This window comes from Scyliorhinus canicula, chromosome 2 (genome assembly GCF_902713615.1).
Source record: "Scyliorhinus canicula chromosome 2, sScyCan1.1, whole genome shotgun sequence".
In the NCBI taxonomy this organism is placed as follows: Eukaryota; Metazoa; Chordata; class Chondrichthyes; order Carcharhiniformes; family Scyliorhinidae; genus Scyliorhinus; species Scyliorhinus canicula.
The window spans coordinates 34,614,420-34,636,839 of record NC_052147.1 but is presented as its reverse complement, the minus strand read 5'-3'; the positions used below and the strand labels follow the sequence as shown (position 1 = coordinate 34,636,839).

The 22,420-nt window shown below is 45.3% G+C and overlaps 2 protein-coding genes across 5 annotated transcripts in view; one reads left to right on the top strand and one right to left on the bottom strand.

Annotated features, from left to right (window-relative positions):
* dhrs7 (dehydrogenase/reductase (SDR family) member 7) overlaps positions 1 to 22,420 on the bottom strand; it is a 156,381-nt gene that overhangs the window by 57,759 nt on the left and 76,202 nt on the right. The gene's annotated exons all lie outside the window — the stretch shown is intronic.
* pcnx4 (pecanex 4) overlaps positions 1 to 22,420 on the top strand; it is a 72,714-nt gene that overhangs the window by 20,601 nt on the left and 29,693 nt on the right. For all 3 annotated transcript variants that reach the window (XM_038775780.1, XM_038775789.1, XM_038775798.1), the window contains exons 7-10: positions 4,928 to 5,291; positions 14,663 to 14,766; positions 19,879 to 20,945; positions 21,085 to 21,271. In XM_038775780.1, coding sequence (XP_038631708.1) covers positions 4,928 to 5,291; positions 14,663 to 14,766; positions 19,879 to 20,945; positions 21,085 to 21,271 — 1,722 coding nt within the window. The remainder of the gene's footprint in view (positions 1 to 4,927; positions 5,292 to 14,662; positions 14,767 to 19,878; positions 20,946 to 21,084; positions 21,272 to 22,420) is intronic.

The following is a 22,420-nucleotide window of genomic DNA, read 5'->3' as shown; positions in this document are numbered from 1 at the left end:
GCTCAGCTAGTGATGCTAGTGGGTGTATAGAATCCCGAGAGTGCAGAGGGCCCATCGAGTCTGCACTAACCCTCTGTAAGAGCACCCAGGCCCACTCCCCCCACCCTATCCCCATAACCCCACCTAACCGTTGGACGCTAAGGAGCAATTTAGCATGGCTAATCTGCCTAACCTGCACATCTTTGGACTGTGGGAGGAAACCAGAGTTCCTGGAGGAAACCCATGCAGACATTGGGAGAGTGTGCAAACTCCACACAATCATCAATGGCAAAAATCAAACCCGGGTCCTTGGCACTATGACGTAGCGGTACTAGCCATTGTGCTGCCCATATGTAATAGAACATAGAACGTTACAGCGCAGTACGGGCCCTTCGGCCCTCGATGTTGCGCCAACCTGTGAAACCATCTGAAGCCTATCTGACCTACACTATTCCATTTTCATCCACATGTCTATCCAGTGACCACTTAAATGCCCTTAAAGTTGGCGAGTCTACTACTGTTGCAGGCAGGGCGTTCCACACCCCTACTACTCTCTGAGTAAAGAAACTGCCTCTGACATCTGTCCTATATCTATCACCCCTCAATTTAAAGCTATGTCCCCTCGTGTTGGTCATCACCATCCGAGGAAAAAGACTCTCACTGTCCACCCTATCTAACCCTCTGACTATCTTATATGTCTCTATTAAGTCACCTCTCAGCCTTCTCCTCTCTAACGAAAACAACCTCAAGTCCCTGAGCCTTTCCTCGTAAGACCTTCCCTCCATACCAGGCAACATCCTAGTAAATCTCCTCTGAACCCTTTCCAAAGCTTCCACATCCTTCCTATAATGTGGTGACCAGAACTGCACGCAGTACTCCAGGTGCGGCCGCACCAGAGTTATGTACAGCTGCAGCATGACCGTGTGGCTCCGAAACTCAATCCCCCTGCTGATAAAGGCTAGCACACCATATGCCTTCTTAACAGCCCTATTAACCTGGGTGGCAACTTTCAGGGATTTATGTACCTGGATGCCGAGATCTCTCTGTTCATCTAGACTACCAAGAATCTTTCCATTAGCCCAGTACTCTGCATTCCTGTTACTCCTTCCAAAGTGGACCACCTCACACTTTTCCGCATTAAACTCCATCTGCCACCTCTCAGCCCAGCTCTGCAGCTTATCTATGTCCCTCTGTATCCTATAACATCCTTCAGCACTATCCACAACTCCACCGACCTTCGTGTCATCTGCAAATTTACTAACCCATCCTTCTACACCCTCTTCCAGGTCATTTATAAAAATGACAAACAGCAGTGGCCCCAAAACAGATCATTGCGGTACACCACTAGTAACTGAACTCCAGGATGAACATTTGCCATCAACCACCACCCTCTGTCTTCTTTCAGCTAGCCAATTACTGATCCAAACCGCTAAATCACCTTCAATCCCATACTTCCTTATTTTCTGCAATAGCCTACCGTGGGGAACCTTATCAAACGCCTTACTGAAATCCATATACACCACATCAACAGCTTTACCTTGATCCACCTGTTTGGTCACCTTCTCAAAAAACTCAATAAGGTTTGTGAGGCATGACCTACCCTTCACAAAACCGTGTTGACTATCGCTAATCAACTTGTTCTTTTCAAGATGATTATAAACCCTATCTCTTATAACCTTTTCCAACATTTAATATTTAAATTGAAAAGTATTGAAAAGGTTAATTGGTTCAAATGCAATGCAGTGTGTCAGAAAAGGACATGGGTTTCCTGATGCCACTCCATTGACCACATGAACCACGCTGCTTTATGAATTTCTCTGGTTTATTAGATTGAGGGAATTTGATATTTTACAATATGGGTATTTGGCCTACCTTTTTGCATTACATTAGATTTTTGACAATTTATTTTGATGTAGAGTCGTTCCTTTTGATTTTCCTTTGATCCCATTTGTTTTGTTTTACTCTATTATTTTTGGTTGGTGAACTCATCATTGGAATGTGCCTTTAAGCAGTGGACCTAAGCTGAGGCAACCTGCTAGTCAGAACATTGCTGAAGTAAAGCACTGCCTTATTGATCTAAAACCAGGTTAAAGTCCTAAATGTTTGTTTCAAACACTAGCTTTCGGAGCACTGCTCCTTCCTCAGGTGAATTCCTCAGGATTCACCTGAGGAAGGAGCAGTGCTCCGAAAGCTAGTGTTTGAAACAAACATGTTGGACTTTAACCTGGTGTTGTAAGACTTCTTACTGTGCTCACCCAAGTCCAACGCTGGCATCTCCACATCACGATCTAAAACCAGTGAGTGCCTGGCACATCTTTATTATTTAGTTGAAATTATCTTGAATCTACAAAGAAAGTAGACAGCCTTGCCAGAGAAAACCCTGTCAAGCTTAGAAGGAAGAAGCATCAAAGGGAAAGCTTAAACTCCTGAAAGACTTTAATTGAAAACCATCATAGTGCTTGGAGATCTTTTATCCTTTTTACTTGTATCATTTTTTCTTCCCTCTCCACAAATTTTCTCTCTATGTTGTCTGTGTGTGTTTGTGTGTATAGAATGGGGTGAGTTGGAAAGGGGTATTAGGTAGTCAGTTACATTTTTATCAATTTAATTGTATTACTGTTGAATAATAAAATTATTTGTGTGTTACATTTAAAATAAGCAAAGTTGCCATAGTCCCAGATGACCATAGGTTGCTTTCCCCTTTGAGAGGGAGAGCTGACTGATGGTGATTTGACCTGAGGGTCACCACATCTCAGGCGAGGGACAAGGTTGAGAAAGCTGGACCTTCATGAATAATCTCAGCCAGTACAGGAATTAAACCCATGCTGTTGACCTCGCCCTGCATCATAAGCCAGCTGTCCTGCCAACTTTGGTGAATTTACAAACCTGATGACTGCAGTTTATTGGGCTCTGCCAAGGTCCTCAGGTATTTTAATAGATCATCTAATCTCACTTGTGTTGGGACACCAGGTCAAGTGGGGCTGGAATTGACCATGCACTAGCCCTGGGTTTGTCACATATTCTTTTGTTAGGAAAACAAAGACAGTTTAAAGGGATTTATATTTTTTATTGGTAAATATCCGAAATAAGGTATAGATTTGAGTGACTTTAATTTAATGTTTCAGTGCGTAGAAAGGTAAAACCTATAGCTAGATTAATGCTAGACAAAGATGTTTGTATATGTGGACTGGATAATGGCTCATGTAACACCCCTGTTTAAGAAGTGGGGGGGAGGCAGAAGACGGGAAATTACGGGCTGGTTAGCCTGACTTCTGTCATTGGTAAGATTTTAGTCCATTATTAGAGATGAGATAGCGGAGTACTTGGAAGTGCATGATAAAATAGGACACAGCCAGCACCAGTTGGCGTGATCTGTTTAGATTTCCAGAAGGTCTTTGACAAGGTGCCGTTTTGGAGCCTGTTAAATAAATTACGAGTCCATTGTGTTAAAGGTAAGACATCTGGCATGGGATAGAGGATTGGCTGACAGGCAGAGAGTGGGGACAAAAGGGTCTTTTTCAGGATGACTAGCGGTGTGCCTCAGGGGTTGGTGTTGGGACCACAACTTTTCATAATATCCATTCATGATCTGGAAGAAGGAAACAAGGGCAATGTTGCTAAGTTTGCAGATGATACAATGCAGCTACCCGAACAGGTGCCGGAATATGGCGATTAGGGGCTTTTCACAGTAACTTCATACTTGTGACAATAAAAGATTATTATTATGATATGCAGAGGGACAGGTAGTATTGAGGAAGCAGGGGGACTGCAGAAGGTTGGACAAGATAGGAAGTGGACTTGGATGGCCAAAGAAGTGGCAGATGAAATACAATGTGGAAAAGTGTGAGGTTATGCACTTTGGTAGGAAGAGTAGAAGCGTAGACTATTTTCTAAATGGGAAAAGACTTCGGAAATCAGAAGCACAAAGGGACTTAGGAGTCCGAGTTCAGGATTCTCTTAAGGTTTATGTGCAGGTTTAGTCGGCAGTTGGGAAGGCAAATGCAGTGTTAGCATTCATGTCAAGAGAGCTAGAATGCAAGACCAGGGATGTACTTCTGAGGCTGTATAAGGCTCTGGTTGGACCCCTTTTGGAGTATTGTGAGCAGTTTTGGGCCCCATATCTAAGGAAGGATGTGCTGGCCTTGGACAGAGTCCAGAAGAGGTTCACAAGAATGATCCCTGCAATGAAGAGCTTGTCATATGAGGATCAGTTGAGGACTCTATATCTGTACTCCATTGGAGTTTAGAAGGATGAGGGGAATCTTTTTGAAATTTACAGGATACGGCGAGGCCTAGATAGAGTGAGCGTGGAGAGCATGTTTCCACTAATAGGAAAAGCTAGAATCCAAGGGCACATCTTCAGACTGAAAGGATGATCCTTTAAAACTGAGCTGAGGAGGAACTTCTTAAGCCAGAGGTGGTGAATCTGTGAAACACTTTTTTGCAGATGGTTTTAGAAGCCAAATCACTGACTGTCTTTTAGTCAGAGATAGATAGGTTCCTGATTAATAATGGCATCAGGAGTTATGGGAAGAAGTTAGGAGAATGGGGATGAGAAACATAACAGCCATGATTGAATGACGGAGCAGACTCGATGGACTAAATGGCCTAATTCTGCTCCTGTATCTTACAGTCTTGACAGTTATAACTTGCTTCAGCTTTTTGAGTTCTTGTGTTTGATGAAGCTACTGTGAAGTGCCTTGGAATTTATTTTTATGTTAATGGTTCAAAATGAATGCAAGCGGCTGCAGCAAATGCGAATTACAAAGATAAAAGTTAAATATTTATAATTTAAAGTACTAAAAAAAACAACCAGTCCCTTTTATTGACATTCTATTTAGAATTTGGGCTGTTTTATGGGCCCAGCACGCTTCCACTGTGCCACTCTGTCCCCTGCTAGAATTTGGGCTGTCTTATAACCCACCTTTTTTTGTATTTCTTTTTGTAGGTCGGTATTATAAGAGATCGTTTCTTTCAAGCAATATCCAAACTCAAATTTGCTTTGACTGTACTCGTCTCCTCTTGGATAGAGAAGAAGCAGCGCCGGAAGTCTTCTAGCATCTTAATCATTTTAAATATTATTCTGTTCCCAGTTGTGCTGACAATCATAGCTCTTGCTTCAGCACTTTCGGCGCCTTTACTTCCACTGTTTACACTTCCAGTGTTTTTGGTGGGATTCCCAAGACCTAACAAAAGTTGGCCTGGAGCTGTGGGCACTGCTGCTTGCGTATGCCCTGATTCTGTGTATTACCAGCATATGATGCACAATCTGGCTGCTGCATTTTGTATGGCATTTTCTGCTGGCAGCTTGGGTAAGTGAAAAATAATTCCATGGTTGAATGTTGTTCTTCTTGAAGGTCAGACCTTCAGTGTTCAATTTTACTAATTTAGCAGAATTTCCTTTTAATAGACTGAGGCTGGGTTTTTGATCTACTTTTGTTTCACACTGACATGTTGAAGTGCTCAGACATCCAGATGATCTGAAGATTAAAAATTCAGTTTGTCCCATTCACAGAATCACGGAACAATACACTGCAGAAAAGGCCCTTCGGCCCATCGAGTGCCCCGCTACGTGATTTGCCAATACTAATCCCATTTGCCAGCAATTGGTCCATAGCCTCGAATGTTAAGACGTGCCAAGTACTCATCCAGGTGTTTTTTAAAGGATGTAAGGCAACCCACCTCTACTACTCTCCCAGGCAATGTGTTCCAGATAGCCACCACCCTCTGGGCAAAACACTTTTCCCCTCAAATCCCCCCGAACTTCCCACCCCTCACCTTGAACTTGTGCCCACTTGTCACCGACCTTTCAACTAAAGTAACAACTGTTCCCTATCCATGCCCCATATAATCTTGTACACCTCAATCAGATCGCCCCTCAGTCTTCTCTGCTCCAGTCAAAACAAACCAAGCCTATCGTTCTTCTCTTCATAACTAAAATGTTCCATCCCAAGCAACATCCTGGTGAAATGCCTCTGCACTTGCTCCAGTACAATCACATCATTCCTATAATGTGATCAGAACTGTGATGGAACCATCAATTCACCAGACACGTGCTTTCAGATATGAACAGTGGTTTTAATCTACTTACTACAGAGCCAGCCTGTTACCCGTTGATGAACTCTTGATGAACTGCAGGCTGACTCTGGACAAGGGTATTTATACAGCAGCACGGGGGGAGGAGTCGTGGGCGGAGCCAAGGGTGGAGCCCTGTACAAACTCCTGAGCATTCCCAGAGCTACTCCCCCTAGTGGTCGGATAACGCTACTGCGCTTACAAAGGTATTTGTAAATACAGTGTGAATTACCAAGTTACATTCACCACATTCACCCCCTGCAAAAAAATCAAGTCCGGCGGGCGTGGTGATCTACAAAGTAAGTCTGTCCGGCGGTCGAACTGTCCGCTATGATCTGCGGAGCACCGGGGTTGCAGCCTCTTGCGGTGGCTGGATGAGTGTTGTGTGCTGGGGTACAATGGCGGACTCCAGGGAGGGTTGTATCTGAACTTCATACTCTCCTGGTTCGACCGGGGACTGGGGGTGCTGGGGGCTGGCCTGCGCGGGTGCGCGGAACTGGTGGAGCGGGCTCGGGAGCGCGAGGGGGCGGCAGCATAGGGTGTAGGGTGAGGGGTCCTTCTGTGGGGGTCGAGGGGGCGCTGGATCCGGCGGGTGCCAGATCCCGGAGGGATACTGTGTCCTGACGGCCGTCAGGGAACTCGACAAATGCGTACTAGGGGTTGGAGTGGAGCAGGCACACCTTCTCAACAAGGGGGTCGGTTTTGTGTCCCCTGACGTGTTTCCTCAGGAATACCGGGCCCGGTGTCCTCAGCCATGCCGGAAGTGAGACCCCCGTGGTAGTGCCCCTGGAAAACATGAAGAGCCTCTCGTGAGGGGTCTGATTGGTCGCTGTGCATAAGAGGGACCTAATAGCGTGGAGCGCGTCTGGGAGGACTTCCTGCCACTGGGAGACTTGGAGCTTTCTAGACCGGAGGGTCAGTAGGACGGTCTTCCAGACCGTCACATTCTCCCTCTCCACCTGCCCGTTCCCCCTGGGGTTGTAGCTGGTAGTCCTGCTCGAGGCAATGCCCTTGTCGAGCAGGTACTGACGCAGCTCGTCGCTCATGAAGGATGAACCCCGGTCGCTGTGCACGTAGCTGGGGAAACCAAACAGGGTGAAGATGCTATGCAGGGCCCTAATGACTGTGTGGAAGGTCATGTCGGGGCACGGGATAGCAAATGGGAACGGGAGAACTCATCTACGACGTTTAGAAAGTAAACGTTCTTGTTAGTTGAGGGGCGTGGCCCTTTGAAATCAATCGCGAGGCGTTCAAAGGGCCTAGAAGCCTTGGCCAGGTGGGCCCTGTCTGGTCTATAGAAGTGCGGTTTGCACTCCGCACAGATCGGGCAGTCTCTGGTGACCGCTTTTACCTCCTCGTTGGAGAAAGGCAGGTTTCGGGCGCTGATGTAGTGGGCGAGCCGGGTGACCCCCGGGTGGCAGAGGTCGTTGTGGATGACTTTCAGTCAGTCAATCTGCGCGCTGGCGCATGTCCCGCGGGATAGGGCATCCGGAGGCTCGTTGAGCTTCCCGGGTCGATACTTAATATCGTAATTGTAGGTGGAGAGTTCGATCCTCCACCTCAGAATTTTGTCAATTTTAATTTTGCCCCTTTGCGAGTTGTCAAACATGAAGGCAACCGATCTTTGGTCGGTGATGAGGGTGAACCTCCTACCTGCGAGGTAGTGCCTCCAGTAACGAATAGCCTCCACAATGGCTTGTGCTTCTTTCTCGACTGAGGAGTGTCGGAGTTCTGAAGCGGAGAGGGTATGGGAGAAAAATGCGACTAGTCTCCCTGCCTGATTTAGTGTGGCTGCTAGAGCTACCTCTGAGGCGTCGCTCTCAACCTGGAATGGAGTGGATTCATCCACCGCCCGCATGACCGCTTTGGCGATGTCCTCCTTGATGCAGTTGAAGGCCTGGCGTGCCTCAGCTGACAGGGGAAATCGTGTGGCCCTAAAGAGTGGGCGGGCTTTGTCCGCATATTGAAGGACCCACTGGGCGTAGTAAGAGAAGAAGCCAAAGCACCGTTTGAGGGCCTTGGGGCAATGGGGGAGGGGGAGTTCTAAGAGGGGGGCGCATACGGTCTGGGTCTGGGCCCAGGACTCCGTTTTCCACGACATAGCCGAGGATGGCTAGTCTGGTTGTGCGTAAAACGCATTTCTCCTTGTTATAAGTGAGGTTTAATTTCTGTGCCGTCTGGAGAAAACGGTGGAGGTTGGCTTCGTGGTCCTGCTGGTCATAGCTGCAGATGGTGACATTGTCCAAGTACGGAAACGTGGCCCGCAGCCCGTACTGGTCCACCATTCGGTCCATTGCTCGTTGGAACACCGAGACCCCATTAGTGACGCCGAAGGGGACCCGGAGGAAATGGAAGAGGCGGCTATCGGCCTCGAATGCTGTGTAGTGGCGGTCCTCCGGGAGGATTGGGAGCTGGTGGTATGCAGACTTCAGATCCACCGTGGAAAAGAGCCGATACTGGGCGGTCGGATTTACCATGTCTGCAATCCTGGGGAGGGGATACACGTCGAGGAGCGTAAATCTATTTATGGTCTGACTATAGTCAACAACCATGCGGAATTTTTCCCTGGTCTTAACGACCACCACCTGAGCTCTCCAGGGACTATTGCTTTCCTTTATAATCCCCTCACTGAGAAGCCTTCGGACCTCCGATCTGATAAATACCCTATCCTGCAGGCTGTATCGCCTGCTACGAGTGGCTACGGGTTTACAGACCTTTGTGAGATTGGCGAAGAGAGGAGGGGGGGAGATTGGCAGCGTAGCGAAGCTGCAGATAGTGAATGGGGGCAGGGGCCCGCCAAAGCTGAGGGTGAGGCTCTTAAGGTTACATTGAAAATCTAGGCCTAATAAGAGTGGCGCGCAGAGGCCGGGCAAAACGTAGAGTTGGAATTTTGAGTAGCTAGCGCCTCGGATTGTGAGTGTCGCGGCGGTGCGCCCCTGGATCTGGACCGAATGGGAGCCTGAAGCGAGCGAGATAGTTTGCCGCACGGGGAAAACGGGGAGCGAACAGCATCTTACCAGGTCTGGATGTATGAAGCTCTCAGTGCTCCTGGAGTCGAAGAGGCATGGCGTGTTGTACCCGTTGATTTGGACCTCTGCCATTGAATTTCGCAGATGCTTCGGGCGTGATTGGTCCAGGGTGACTGCGCTGAGTTGCGGGTAGTCGGCGGCTCGATCAGCTGTGCTGGAGTGGCCCCGTGATGACTGCCCTCTGAGTTCGTAGTCGTACTCTTCCAATGAGTTGTCCGAGCGTGGAGATGCAGGTCGGGCCCGTGGATCGCACGTGGAAGATGGCGGTCCCCATGAGTCGCACGTGGTCGGCCGCGTGGTGGAGGTTTGCCAAGATGGCGGCCCCCATGGATCGCACGTGGCGGGAGGGGGCGTGGTCGGGGCATAGGCCGCAGCGTTTCGGGCCCCGGGGGCCTGCGGGTGTGGGGAGCGATTACTTTGTGCCGCTGGAGAGTTAGAAGCTGGGGCCCTTTTTCCGAGGCACATTTTCGCGTAGTGGCCTTTCCGCCCGCAGCTGCTGCAGGTCGCATTGCGGGCCGGGCAGTGCTGCCGCGGGTGCTGATTCTGGCCGCAGAAATGGCAGGCTGGAGAAGCATAGTGGCTGGCTGGGGCAGCATGGTGGCTGGGCGGCCGCGTGGCACAGGCCTGGGGGAGTCGCTGATCGGGGGCCCGTGATTGGGTCGCGGGGAACGAGTTGAGGCTGCGGAAGGAGACCTCCATCGTGGTAGCCATTTTCACAGTTGTTTCTAAGTCTTGGGCCCCCTTTTCCAGCAGTCGTTAGCGCACATAATTAGACCTGAGGCCCGCTACAAAAACATCGCGTACAGCAAGTTCTCTATGTTCAGCCGCGGTAACCGCTTGATAGTTACAGTCATTTGATAAATTATTGAGTTCTCTTAAAAAATTCGGCGAGTGATTCTGTAGGCCGCTGGCGGCGAGTCGTGAACACATGGCATGCGTAAACTTCGTTAATGGGCCTTACATACATCTTATCGAGTATCGCTAGCGCTGCAGTATATGAACCGGCTGAGTTTAGTTGCGTAGAGATTCTGTGGCTCACCCTCGCGTGCAGTAGACTTAACTTCTGTTCCTCTGTCATTTCGGCTGTGCTCGCTTCTGCCAGGTAGGCCTTAAAGCACCCCAGCCAGTGGGAGAAGATTTATTTTGCCTCTGCATCCTGTGGGTCGAGTTCTAGGCGTCCACGCTTAAGGGCTGATTCCATGATCGATCTTGACTGTTCTTAAGTAGATTAAATTGTTGGAACCATCAATTCACCAGACACGTGCTTTCAGATATGAACAGTGGTTTTAATCTACTTACTACCGAGCCAGCCTGTTACCCGTTGATGAACTCTCGATGAACTGCAGGCTGACTCTGGACAAGGGTATTTATACAGCAGCACAGGGGGGAGGAGTCGTGGGTGGAGCCCTGTACAAACTCCTGAGCATTCCCAGAGCTACATCCCCCGTGTGGTCGGATAACGCTACTGCACTTACAAAGGTATTGGTAAATACAGTGTGAATTACCAAGTTACATTCACCACAAACTGCACACAGTACTCCAGCTGTGGCCTCATCAATGTTCTATATAACTCCAATATGACCTCCTTACTTTTGTATGTCACGATTGATAAGCCAGGTGTACCATATGCCTTTTTAACCTGCCCGTCTGCCTTCAGTGATCTATTTACAAACACGCAAAGGTCTCTTTGTTCCTCAGGACATCCCACTGTGGTGCCATTCATTGAATATTTCTTTGTAAAATTGCTCCTTCCAAAGTGTAACACCTCACACTTTTCATGATCAAATTCCATCTGCCACTTTTCTGCCCAGTTGACCATCCCGTCTATATCTTCCTGTAACCCAAGACTCTCAGCCTCACTGTTAACCACCTGATTTGCCTTTGTGTCATCCGCAAACTTACTGATCCTACCCCCCACATAGTCATCTAAGGCATTAATATAAATGATGAGTAATAGGGGACCCAGCACAGGTCCGTGTGGTACGCCACTGGACACTGGCTTCTAGTTACTAAAGCAGCCGCCTGTCATCACCCCCTGTTTCCTACAGCTCAGCCAGCTTTGAATCCACATTATCACGTTACCCTGTATCCCATGTGCATTTGCCTTCTTTAGAAGTTTTCCATGTGGGACCTTATCAAATGCTTTGCTGCAATCCATGTTAGCTGCATCAACTGCACTACCCTCATCTACACACTTTGACACATGTTCAAAAAATTCAAACAAATTTGTTAGCACAACCTCCCTCTGACAAAGCCATGCTGTCTATTCCTGATCAAACCTTGCCTCTCTAAGTGGAGACAGATCTCTCCTTCAGAATTTTCTCCATTAGTTTCCGAACCACTGATGTGAGACTCACTGGCCTGTAGTTTCCTGGCTTAACCCTACAGCCTTTCTTAAATAGTGGAACCACATTCACGGTTCTCCAATCCTCTAGCACCTCTCCCATGGCCAGAGAAGAATTAAACATTTGTATCAGGGCCCCTGCTATCTCCTTCCTCGCCTCCCACAGCAACCTGGGACACAATTTGTCCGGACCTGGAGATTTTTTCACTTTTAAGCCTGCCAACACCTCCACTATCTTGTCCCTCCCTATGACAACTTGCTTAATAACCTGACAGTCTCTCTCCCCAAGTTCCATATCTGCCTCCTCATTATCTTGGGCAAAGACAGGGGCTGGTTTAGCTCACCAGGCTAAATCGCTGGGTTTTAAAGCAGACCAAGCAGGCCAGCAGCACGGTTCGATTCCCGTACTAGCCATCCCGGACAGGCGCCGGAATGTGGCAACTAGGAGCTTTTCACAGTAACTTCATTGAAGCCTACTCGTGACAATAAGCAATTTTCATTTTTTTCATTTCATTTGAAATATTCATTTAACACCCTACCAATGTCCTCTGGCTCCACCCACAGATTCCCCCCTTGGTCCCTACTTTTTCCCTAGTTATTCTCTTCCCATTGATATACTTGTAGAATATCTTGGGACTTTCCCTACTTTAACCAGCTAGAGATTTTTCATGTCCCCTCTTTGCTCTTCTAATTGCTTTCTTAAGCTCCATCCTACACTTTCTGCACTCCACTATGCCTCTGTTAATTTGCTCCCCTTGTACTTATTAAAAGCCTCTCCTCTTTGTATCTTGAATATCTCTGGTCATCCATGGTTCTCTGGGTTTGTTACTCCTTCCTATTATCCTGGAGCGAACAAGTTGGACCTGTATCCTCTCCATTTCCTCTTTGAAACCCCTCCCCCACTGCTCTTCTGTAAATCTTCCCACCAGCAACTTGTTCCAATCTACTGTGGCCATATCTTGCCTTATTTTTCTAAAGTCTTCTCCCCCAATCCAAGACCTTTTTTTGCAACTTGTCTCTTTCCTTGTCCATAAACTTAAATTGCACGATATCGTGGTCACTATCACTATAATGCTCCCCACCATCACGTCAAACACCTGTCCGGCTTTATTCCCCAGAATTAGGTCCAGCACTGCACCATCCCTTGTTGGACCCCCCATTGCCTGGTTATAAACATGAAAGTATGCATCAAGTTGGAAATACTTTACTGCAATATGTTCTCACTGGGATGAAAACATTAGAATTTCAAAATTGTAATCGCCTCAAGAATGCTTTCATGATTCTATTCACTTCATTTGGAAGAAAAACTTGTCCAAACAACTCTATGGGAAGGATTAGTTCAGATATGTACAGAAATCACAGAATTGTTACAGTGTACACGGAGGCCATTTGGCGGTTCATGTCTGCACCGGCTCTCCAAACGAGCATTATGACAATGCCATTCAACTGCCTTTTCCCAGTACCCCTGCACATTGTTTCAATATGTAATTGTCTAATGCTATCTTGAAAGCCTCAATTGAATCTGTCTCCACCGCACTTACAGACAGTGCATTCCAGACCCAAACATCTCGCTGTGTGCAAACGTTTTTCTTGCATTATATTTGCTTTTTTTGCAAACCACTTTAAATCTGTGCCCTCTCTTCTTGATCCTTTTACAAGCGGAAACAGTTTTTCTCTATCTACTTTGTCCAGCCCCCTCATGATTTTGAATTTCTTTATCAAATCTGTTAGCCTTCTCCAAGGAGAACAATCCCAACCCTTCCAATCTATCCTCATAACTGAAGTTTCTCGTCCTTGGAACCATTTCTGTAAACCTTTTCCTCACTGTCTCCAATCCGTTCGCATCCTTCCCATAGTGTGGTGCCCAGAATTGTACACAATAGCTGAGGTCTACCTAGTGTCTTGTGTAAGTTCAGCATAGCCTCCTTGCTCTTGTACTCTATGGGCGCGATTGTCCGCTCCCCACGCCGGGTGAGAGAATCGCGGGAGGGTCCCCCGACAAATTTCACGCCCCCCCCCGCGATCCCCCCCCCCCCCCCCCCCCCCCCTCCGGGCTCGGAAGAATCGCTGCACGCTGTTTTTCACGGCGACCAGCGATTCTCCGACCCAGATGGGCCGAGCGGCCTGCCGTTCGCGGCCGTTTCCCGATGATGGCAAACACACCTGGTCGCTGCCGTCGTGAAACGGGAGTGAGAAGCTCGTTTGGGGCTTGTAGGTGGCCTAGCAAGGAAAGAGCACCACGCATGTGCTCGGGAGGGGACAGGCCCGCGATCGGTGCCCACCGATCGTTGGGCCAGCGTCCAAATCGGGGACACTATTTCCCCTCCGCCGCCCCGCAAGATCAAGCCGCCACGTCTTGCGGGGCGGCTGAGGGGAAATACGGCCACCGCGCATGCGCGGGTTCGTGCCGTCAGCGTCATGGCATCAGCTGCGCATGGGCGGGTTGGAGCCGGCCAGCCTGCGCATGCGCGGCTGACATCATTAGGCGGGCCGGCCGCGTCATTCTTGGCGCGACGCCCCCGCGGCCGAGAGTTACGGAGCGCCGCTCCTAGCCCCGCCGGAAGGGGAGAATAGGGGGCGAGGAGCAGCCTCCGAGGCCGTCTTGAAACTCGGCTGAGTTCACGACGGCCCTCCCGATTTTTCCCAGGAGCGGAGAATTCCGCCCTTTGTCCCTATTAATAAAGCCTAGAATACTAAATGTTTATTAACTGCTTTCTCCACCTGTCCTGCCATCTAATGTTCTAACATTAAGAGGATGCTATTTATAAAAATTGCATATTTTGGCTTTGTTTTCAAGACTTTTATTTATGAATGGCTGTGACCTATGTTTGGTAACCTTTAATGATGGCTTAAATATTCAGAAAAATCTATGTTAGCGAGTGGAAGTTTGTGCTGTTTGTAAACTCCATTTAAGGATTCAGATTTAAACATTTTTAATGTGAATTTTTTAAAGTATAATTCTTCTACTGCACTTCTAGTGAAAAGTTGCCAGAAGCCAGACATTCTGGAGCTGCATGGTCAGATCTTTAAATTTTTAGGGAATACAACAAATCCACATGTAAACATACATATATTCTTACACATATGTATATTATGTAAACTACTAAATTGCTTCTTTGCTACCTTTTTAAAACAGTATACAGTGGAATTTGTCAAGTATACGTTATACTTATTATGTTTAACTTGCTTTACAATTCTGGTATATATGCTAACTGTTTTGACATTTTTTTTTCAGGGAACCCTTCACCCGGCTCCCATTTCCTATGCCGCTTCCAAGACCGACTGATATGGGTCTTGATTTTGGAAAGAGGTTTTGGCTATTGCTGTATTAGCGTTAAGGTAAGATGGCTCCATCTGCCAGTGAAAAATATTGTAGGGCTGGGTGATACTGTGTGTTAATTGTTACATTTTGATGTCTTATTTTGATTCAAATCTAGCTGAAACTAATGGGTTCAAGGTCTCCTCTCTGGCTATACTTCAAAAGCTTTATGTGGAATGAGTTTGGGCAATTTCAAATTAAAGTTTTAGCAAATATGCCAACAGTTCAAAACGGGCTGACCACAATTGTTTGTCGAGCAGAAATAATCTGAGCAGTCTTGTTATTCATGCCAACTACAAACTGCCCTTTTGAATTAATTATTGTGTCCCATAAAGTTATAAAAATGTTACTGCCAAATTTTATTGTTTGTACTGTAGAGGAAAAAAAATCACAATTTGGTAACTTTTTTAAGCAAAAGTCACAATTGTGATCGTTATGGTTGAAATATCCTGAATGGGATCTTATACATTATTCCCTCATTTGTTTATATACTGACAGCAACTGACCATCAGGTGCTCCACAGAAATTCATAATCCATTATGCTGGTACCAAACATTGGAAAATTAATGAGCTTTTTGTCTTTAAGTCCAAAGTGTTTGGTAATCACTAACACAGAACTGTTACAGCGTAGAAGGAGGCCATTTGGCCCATCTGCATCAGCCCCTCCAAATGAGCATTTCACCAAGTGCCGTTCTCCTGCCATAGAACCATAGAAAAATTACAGCACAGAAGGTCATTCAGCCCATTTTGTCCATGCCAGCCTGAGGACACCCAGGTGCCCTTTCTAATCCCACCATATCCCCACAACCTTTCAAATAGTTATCAAATTTTCTCTTGAATGCCTTGATTGACTCTGCCCCCACCACATTTTCAGGCAGTGTATTCCAGATGGGAACCACATGCTCGATAAAGTATTTTTCTCTCATCACTTTTGCTGATTTTACCAAATGAAATGAAAATCGCTTATTGTCACGAGTAGGCTTCAATGAAGTTACTGTGAAAAGCCCCTAGTCGCCACATTCCGGCGCCTGTTCGGGGAGGCTGTTACGGGAATCGAACCGTGCTGCTGGCCTGCCTTGGTCTGCTTTCAAAGCCAGCGATTTAGCCCAGTGTGCTTTAAATCTGTGCTCTCTTGTTCTCTATCCTTTCACGATTGAGAACAGTTTTCCCTTGTCTACTGTGTCCTGGCCGCTCATGATTTTGAATACTTCTATTAAATCTTCTCTCGGCCTTTTCTCCAAGGAAGAGTCCCAACTTCTTCAATCTATCTTCAGAACTGCCTGGAACCTATTTTCATAAACCTCTTCTTCACTCTAATGAGTTTGCATCCTTTCTAAAATACAGTGCCCATTTTTCTTGAACGAGGGCATAATGTTTACAGTTCTCCAATCCTCTAGCACCACCCGGAGTCTAAGAATTAGGGCCAGTGCCATTGCAATTTCCTTCTCACTTCCTTCAGTATTTCATCTGGTCCTGGTGCCTTATCAAACTTAAGGCCAGATAATCATTCCCATATTTCCTGCTTATTAATTTTAAACTGTTCACATGCCTGACTTACCTCCTTTCTCAAAATGGCCTGGGTAGCATCTTTAGGCTTGGGAAGACCGATGCAAAGTATTCATTTAACTCCTTGCCCATGCCTCTGCCTCCATGTGCAAATCCTCTTTTTTCTCCCTAATCGGCCCTACTTATCTTTTTATCACCCGTTTCTATTTATGTGCCTCCAGAAGACTTTGGGATTCCATTTTATATTAGCTGTCAATCTCTTTTCATACACCCTTTCTATTTCTCTTATTTCCTTTCTCACATCTCCTCTGAACCTCCTGTATTCAGACTGGGTTCTCAGTTATATTTTCTACGTAACACTGGTCATAAGCACACTTTTTCTCCTCTTTATCTTAAATTCCATTCATGGAACTCGGACTTGTTATACCTTGACTTTGTCCGTTCCATCTCTTCTTTTGAAGGTAGTCCATTGTTCAGCTACAGTTTTCCTGCCAATCTATCACTCCAGTATATTTGTCCCAGATCTGTTCTTACCCAATTGAAGTTGACTTTTCCCTAATTAATTATTCCTACTCTGGATTGTCCATTGTCCTTTTCCATAGTTAGCCTAAACATTATGATACAATGATCACTGTCTCCTAAATGTTCTCCTATTGATACTTGATCCAATTGGCCCACCTCATTTCAAAGGCCAACCAAGTCTAGCTTCCTTTCTCGTTGGATTGGACGCAAACTAGGAACAGGAGTAGACCTTTCAGCCCATTGAGCCTGCTCCGCTATTCAATATGACCAAGGCTGATTGGACACTTCAATTCCTTTTACACAAACAATCAGAAATCTTAATCAGAAATCTATCAATCTCTGCCTTAAACATACCCAATGACTAAGCTACCATGGCCCTCTGGGGTGGAGAATTCACAACCTTCTGCATAAAAAGAAAATTCTCTCTGTTCTAAATGGCATCCCCTTATTTTGAAATTGCGCCCCCTGGTTCTGGACTCCTCAATCAAGGGAAATATCTTACCTGCATCTATCCTGTCTTTAAGTATTTTATAGGTTTCAATGAGACCACCTCTAACTCTTCAAAACTCGAGAGAAAACCGGCGCAGTTTGCCCAATCTCTCTCCATAAGACAATATTGCCATCCCCAGAACATGATATCTTTTGAGGCAAGGGGACCAAAGCAACACACACTATTCCAGGTGCAGTCAAATCAAGCTTCTGTACAATTGAAGTAAGACCTCACTACTGCTGTAGAAAATTCTCCTGAACACACTCTAGGAACTCTTGCATCTTTGCCTTTCACTCTACCACTACCGCTATCCCAGTTTATATTTGGGTAGTTGAAATTCCTCCATTGTAACTGTTTTGCATCTCTGTGTCTTCTTGCAGACGTGTTCCACTGCATTGCTCCCAATAATTAGTGGCCTATAGACTACACTGAGCAAAGTAACTCCAGCCAAATTGATTGTGATCTGGGATTGGGGTTAATATATTTGCATGGATTAAGGATTGGTTGATGGACCAGAAACAGGAGAAATAAACAGGGCATTTTCAGGTTGGCATCTGTAACCAGCTGGGTACTGCAAGCATCGGTACTTGGGCTTCAGCCATTTAGAGTCTATAATAATCACTTGGACAAAGGAACTGAAAACAATGTATTCAAGCTTGCTGATGATACAAAGTTAGGTCGAAAAGTAAGTGAGGAGAACTCCAACTGCGGAGGGAAATGGATAGTTTGAGTGAGTGGACAAGAACATGGATACAATGTGGCAAAGTATGAAGTTATCCATTTGGGTAGAAAAATAAAACACAGCAGATTTTTTTCTAAATGGTGCGAAACTGTAAAATGCTTGCCTTTGGGGATACCCGGGTGTCCACATACACAAATAACAAAGTAAAAATGCAGGCTCAGCAAACGATTAGGAAGGAAAATTATATGTTAGCAATTTTTTTTAACAAACGGTTTGGACTATAAGATTAAAGGCATCTTGCTACATTTATAGAGGGACTTTGGTGAGGTCACATCTGGAGCAGTTTGTGCAGTTTTGGCCTCCTTACCCAAGGAAGAAAACAGTTTTCTTAGACGGACTGCAAGAAAGGTTCATTAGACTGGTTCCTGGAGAGATTGAGTAGACTGGGCATATAATTCCCTGGAGTTTAAATAAATTAGAGGCATTGGATTGAAACATATAAACTTTTTAGAGGTGCTGTGGACCTGGGTTTGATTCCGGGTCACTGTCCAAGTGGAGTTTGCACATTCTGCCTGTGTCTATGTGGGTTTCACCCAACAACCCAAAGATGTGCAGTTAGGTGGATTGACCACACTAAATTGCCCCTTAATTGGGGGAAAAAAATAATTGGGTACTCTAAATGTAAAAAAAACAATTCTTACGAAACTTGACAGCGTAGATTCTGGAACACTGTTTCCCATTGATAGGGTGTCTATAACTTGGGGAGGTGTCACAACCTCAGAATAAGGTGTCAGTCATTTATGACTGTGATGAGAAGAAATTTTCTTCACTCTGAAAGGGTTGCCAAATTTTGGAATTCTTTACCCAGAGAGCTGTGGATGTTCAATCACTGATTATATTTCCGACTGGGGTGGATAGATCTTTGTGGATTGAGGGAAATAGAGGCAATGTGGAATGGTGACATTGAAGTAGAAGATTAATTCCCATCCTGTTAAACCAAGGATCAAATTACTTACTCCAGCTTTTTTTTTTTTAAAATTGCTACTGGAATCATTTTGATTTATTTGTACACATACCAATCTTTTTAATACATTCACCTAGTATTCTTATTACCACACTTCCTTCAGTTTAGAGGATGCGCCCATTGAAACCTGCAGAATTTTCCACAGCTGCCATCAGTACCACTGATAGAAAAACAGTACTTTGATAAAATAGAGTTCGCACTTGGTCCGAACTCTTGCCCAAGGTATTTGTTTTTGCCTAATGGACCACCTTTAATTGTTTTTTGTTTTGTGAATGTTTACATTCATAGTTTTCATTACTTTAAATCGACCTTCAGTCAGTAAATTCCTATATCTGTTCTTTATTTGCATTTAATTTCTTCAGTCTGCCCCTCCAGAAGGTGGGGCAATAATACCCCTGGACTACAGGCCACTGTTTGTTTGACCAAGGTATATTCCTTGTCCTATCAATGTATGTGCCAATTTTGCAGGAGTTGGATTGTCTACCCAAATGTGCATAAGATGCTGAATTTTTTTGAGCAAAATTTCAGCTTGTCTGTCAGCGAGTTTCAACCCAGGCCCCAAAAATGAGTGGAGTAGCCTACTTTTGAAATGAAAAGGGAGTTGCCTGCATTTGCCATCTACCCAGTTAAATCCTGAAATCCACGTAAGTAGAGTTCATGACATAGAAGTTTGCAACAGGAGTCCCATGCCACAGAGAAGAAAAATGGGTGGCATTGGTGGAGGCTTGGGTGTAATATTCATTCTGTCCTGTCAGCCAAGAGTAATGTGAATGATTTTCCAATCAAAAATATAATACTTCACTGGAATTCTGATTTCATGATTGGCAATATTTGTAATCAAATAGTGCTAGTCATTTTGATGGATTGATTTTTACATTTGATGTGAAATTGCTTTTGTTTATTGTCAGGGTTTAGAGCTCCAAGAAACATCATGCCACACTGCTGAAGCTCGACGAGTGGATGAGGTGTTTGAAATGGCCTTTGAACAAGATGACCAAGCGAAAGCCTGCCCTATAAATCAGCATATTGGCAACACCTTGACTCCCTGTGCTGTACTCCCAATAGAAGTCTACTCTGATGCACGGAATATTTTAACAGGAATCATTGACTCTCATGAAAATTTAAAACAGTTAAAAGAGGATTTTGCTAAAGTTTTCATTTGGGTACTTCTACATTATACTAATAAGTCAAAAACTTCAGAAAAGTTTCAAGAAAACCAGTCATTACATCAGAATATAACCTGGTCAGATGAGTATACAATTACTTCAGTGCAAACAGAATCTTCTATAAGTCCCAAAGATTCCTCCAGTATAAATTCAGAAACATTTAATGAATGGTCAGATGGTGATATGTTTGAACTAGAGTCCATTGGAAGAAAGACTAGAATAAGTATCGTTAAAAGCACCACAGGTGTGCAACAAATAACTACTCGACCTATAATAACATCTATTCCAGGGAGTGTTGAAACACAAAGATTATCTTCTGATATGAATGATGAAGAATTACCAAAAAGAACTCCCACATATGGACTTCCTGCCACTGACAAAGGAAGAGAAAGTTTTATGGAAACCGGTAGCCATGAAATGGGCCCATTGGTTGTCTTCAGTTCCCCTTACTCACATAAGCTAAAAGTGCCAGAAAATTGGCGATCTGGACCTTTCCCTTCTCTGCTGCTTCAAGATTTGTTGAAGTCCTTCCCTGAAGATTGGTATTCATTTGTTCTTACTCTCTTGGATGTTGTCCATGCTGATGAAAAACCTTCCATTATCTTTGAAGTGAAAGGAGATGAGACTTTGAGAGATATGTATGCCCAGGTGGTGATGACTTGTTATGGTGTAATGTTAGGAACAGACTCTACAATCCCAAGTCCCAATCACGTCTTCAAGGTGTACTCTGGAGATATACCCTGGTCTTTGGGTTTGGATTGGTTGACTCAAAAGCCAGAGTTGTTCACACTTGCACTAAAGGCATTCAGGTAACTAAAATGTGATGCTTTTCGAGAAGAGCAGCTACTGCTGAAAATCGTTGGTTAATTTGTGAAACTGCAATTTGATACGCGGGGTTACTTGATTGAAATGCAGAAAGTGATCATGATGAAACATTTCTTCACATAGGTATACCTTCAAGCTGATGTTTGACAAAGCCAGTCTAGGTCCAGTTGAAAATTTTGTTGAGTTGGTGAATTATTTGGAAGAATACGATAGAGACTGGTTCATTGGTATGGTGTCAGAGCCTCAATGGCAACAGGCTGTACTGCAGGAAAAGCCTTATCTCTTCTCCTTGGGTTATGACCCCAGTCTGGTAAGTACTTTTAACTAATAAAGGATGAATTATTTTTCTTTTGCTATTTTAAAAAATATTTACAAAATAATGAGATTTTTTTTTTCAAAAGCTTAAGGGGATTGGGTGGAGGTCTGGGCTTGAGTGGGGTGCTCTTTCCAAGGGCCGGTGTAGACTCGATGGGCCGACTGGCCTCCTGCACTGTGAATTCTATGATCCATTACTAGTTCCTTTCATATTGATGTGGCTTAGTGGGTAATACTATTGAGTCAGTTGTAGGCTAAATTGTCAGAGAGAGGTCATACCTAACAAAGTTGATTTGAATTTTTTGAGCATGTAACTAGGTGTGTAGATGAGGGTAGTGCAATTGATGTAGTTTACATGGATTTCAGCAAAGCCTTTGACAATGTCCCACATGGGAGACTTACAAAGAAGACAAATGCACATGGGATATAGGGTAACTTAATAAGGTGGATTCAAAATTGGCTTAGCTGTAGGAGACAGAGGTTGATGACATGGCTGCTTTAGTGACTGGAAGCCAATGTTACCACAGTGAGCCAGGCTGGGTCCCCTATTGTTTGTCATTTATATAAATGACATAGATGACTATATGGGGGCAGGAGGTTTAGAGGGGATTTGAGGTTTGGTAGATTTGGGGCAGCACGGTAGCAACTGTTGCTTTACAGCACCAGGGTCCCAGGTGCGATTCCCGCTTGGCTCACTATCTGTGCAAGTTTGCACGTGTTTCCCATGTCTGCGTGGGTTTCCTCCGGGTGCTCCGGTTTCCTCCCACAATTCCTGAAAGACGTGCTTGTAAGGTGAATTGGACATTCTGAATTCTCCGTCTGTGTTCCCGAACAGACGCCAGAGTATGGCGACGAGGGGATTTTCACAGTAACTTCATTGCAGTGTTAATGTAAGCCTACTTGTGACAACAATAAAAATTATTGTAAGAAAAATGTTTTTACCCAGAGGTCTGGAATGCACTGCCTGGGAGGGTGGTGGTAGCGGGTTGCCTCACACCCTTTGAAAAGTACCTGGATGAGCACTTGGCACATTATAACATTCAAGGCTATGGGCCAAGTGCTGGCAAATGGGATTTGGTGGGCATGTCGAGTGTTTTTCATGTGCAGATTCGATGGGCCGAAGGGCCTCTTCTCAATAATAATA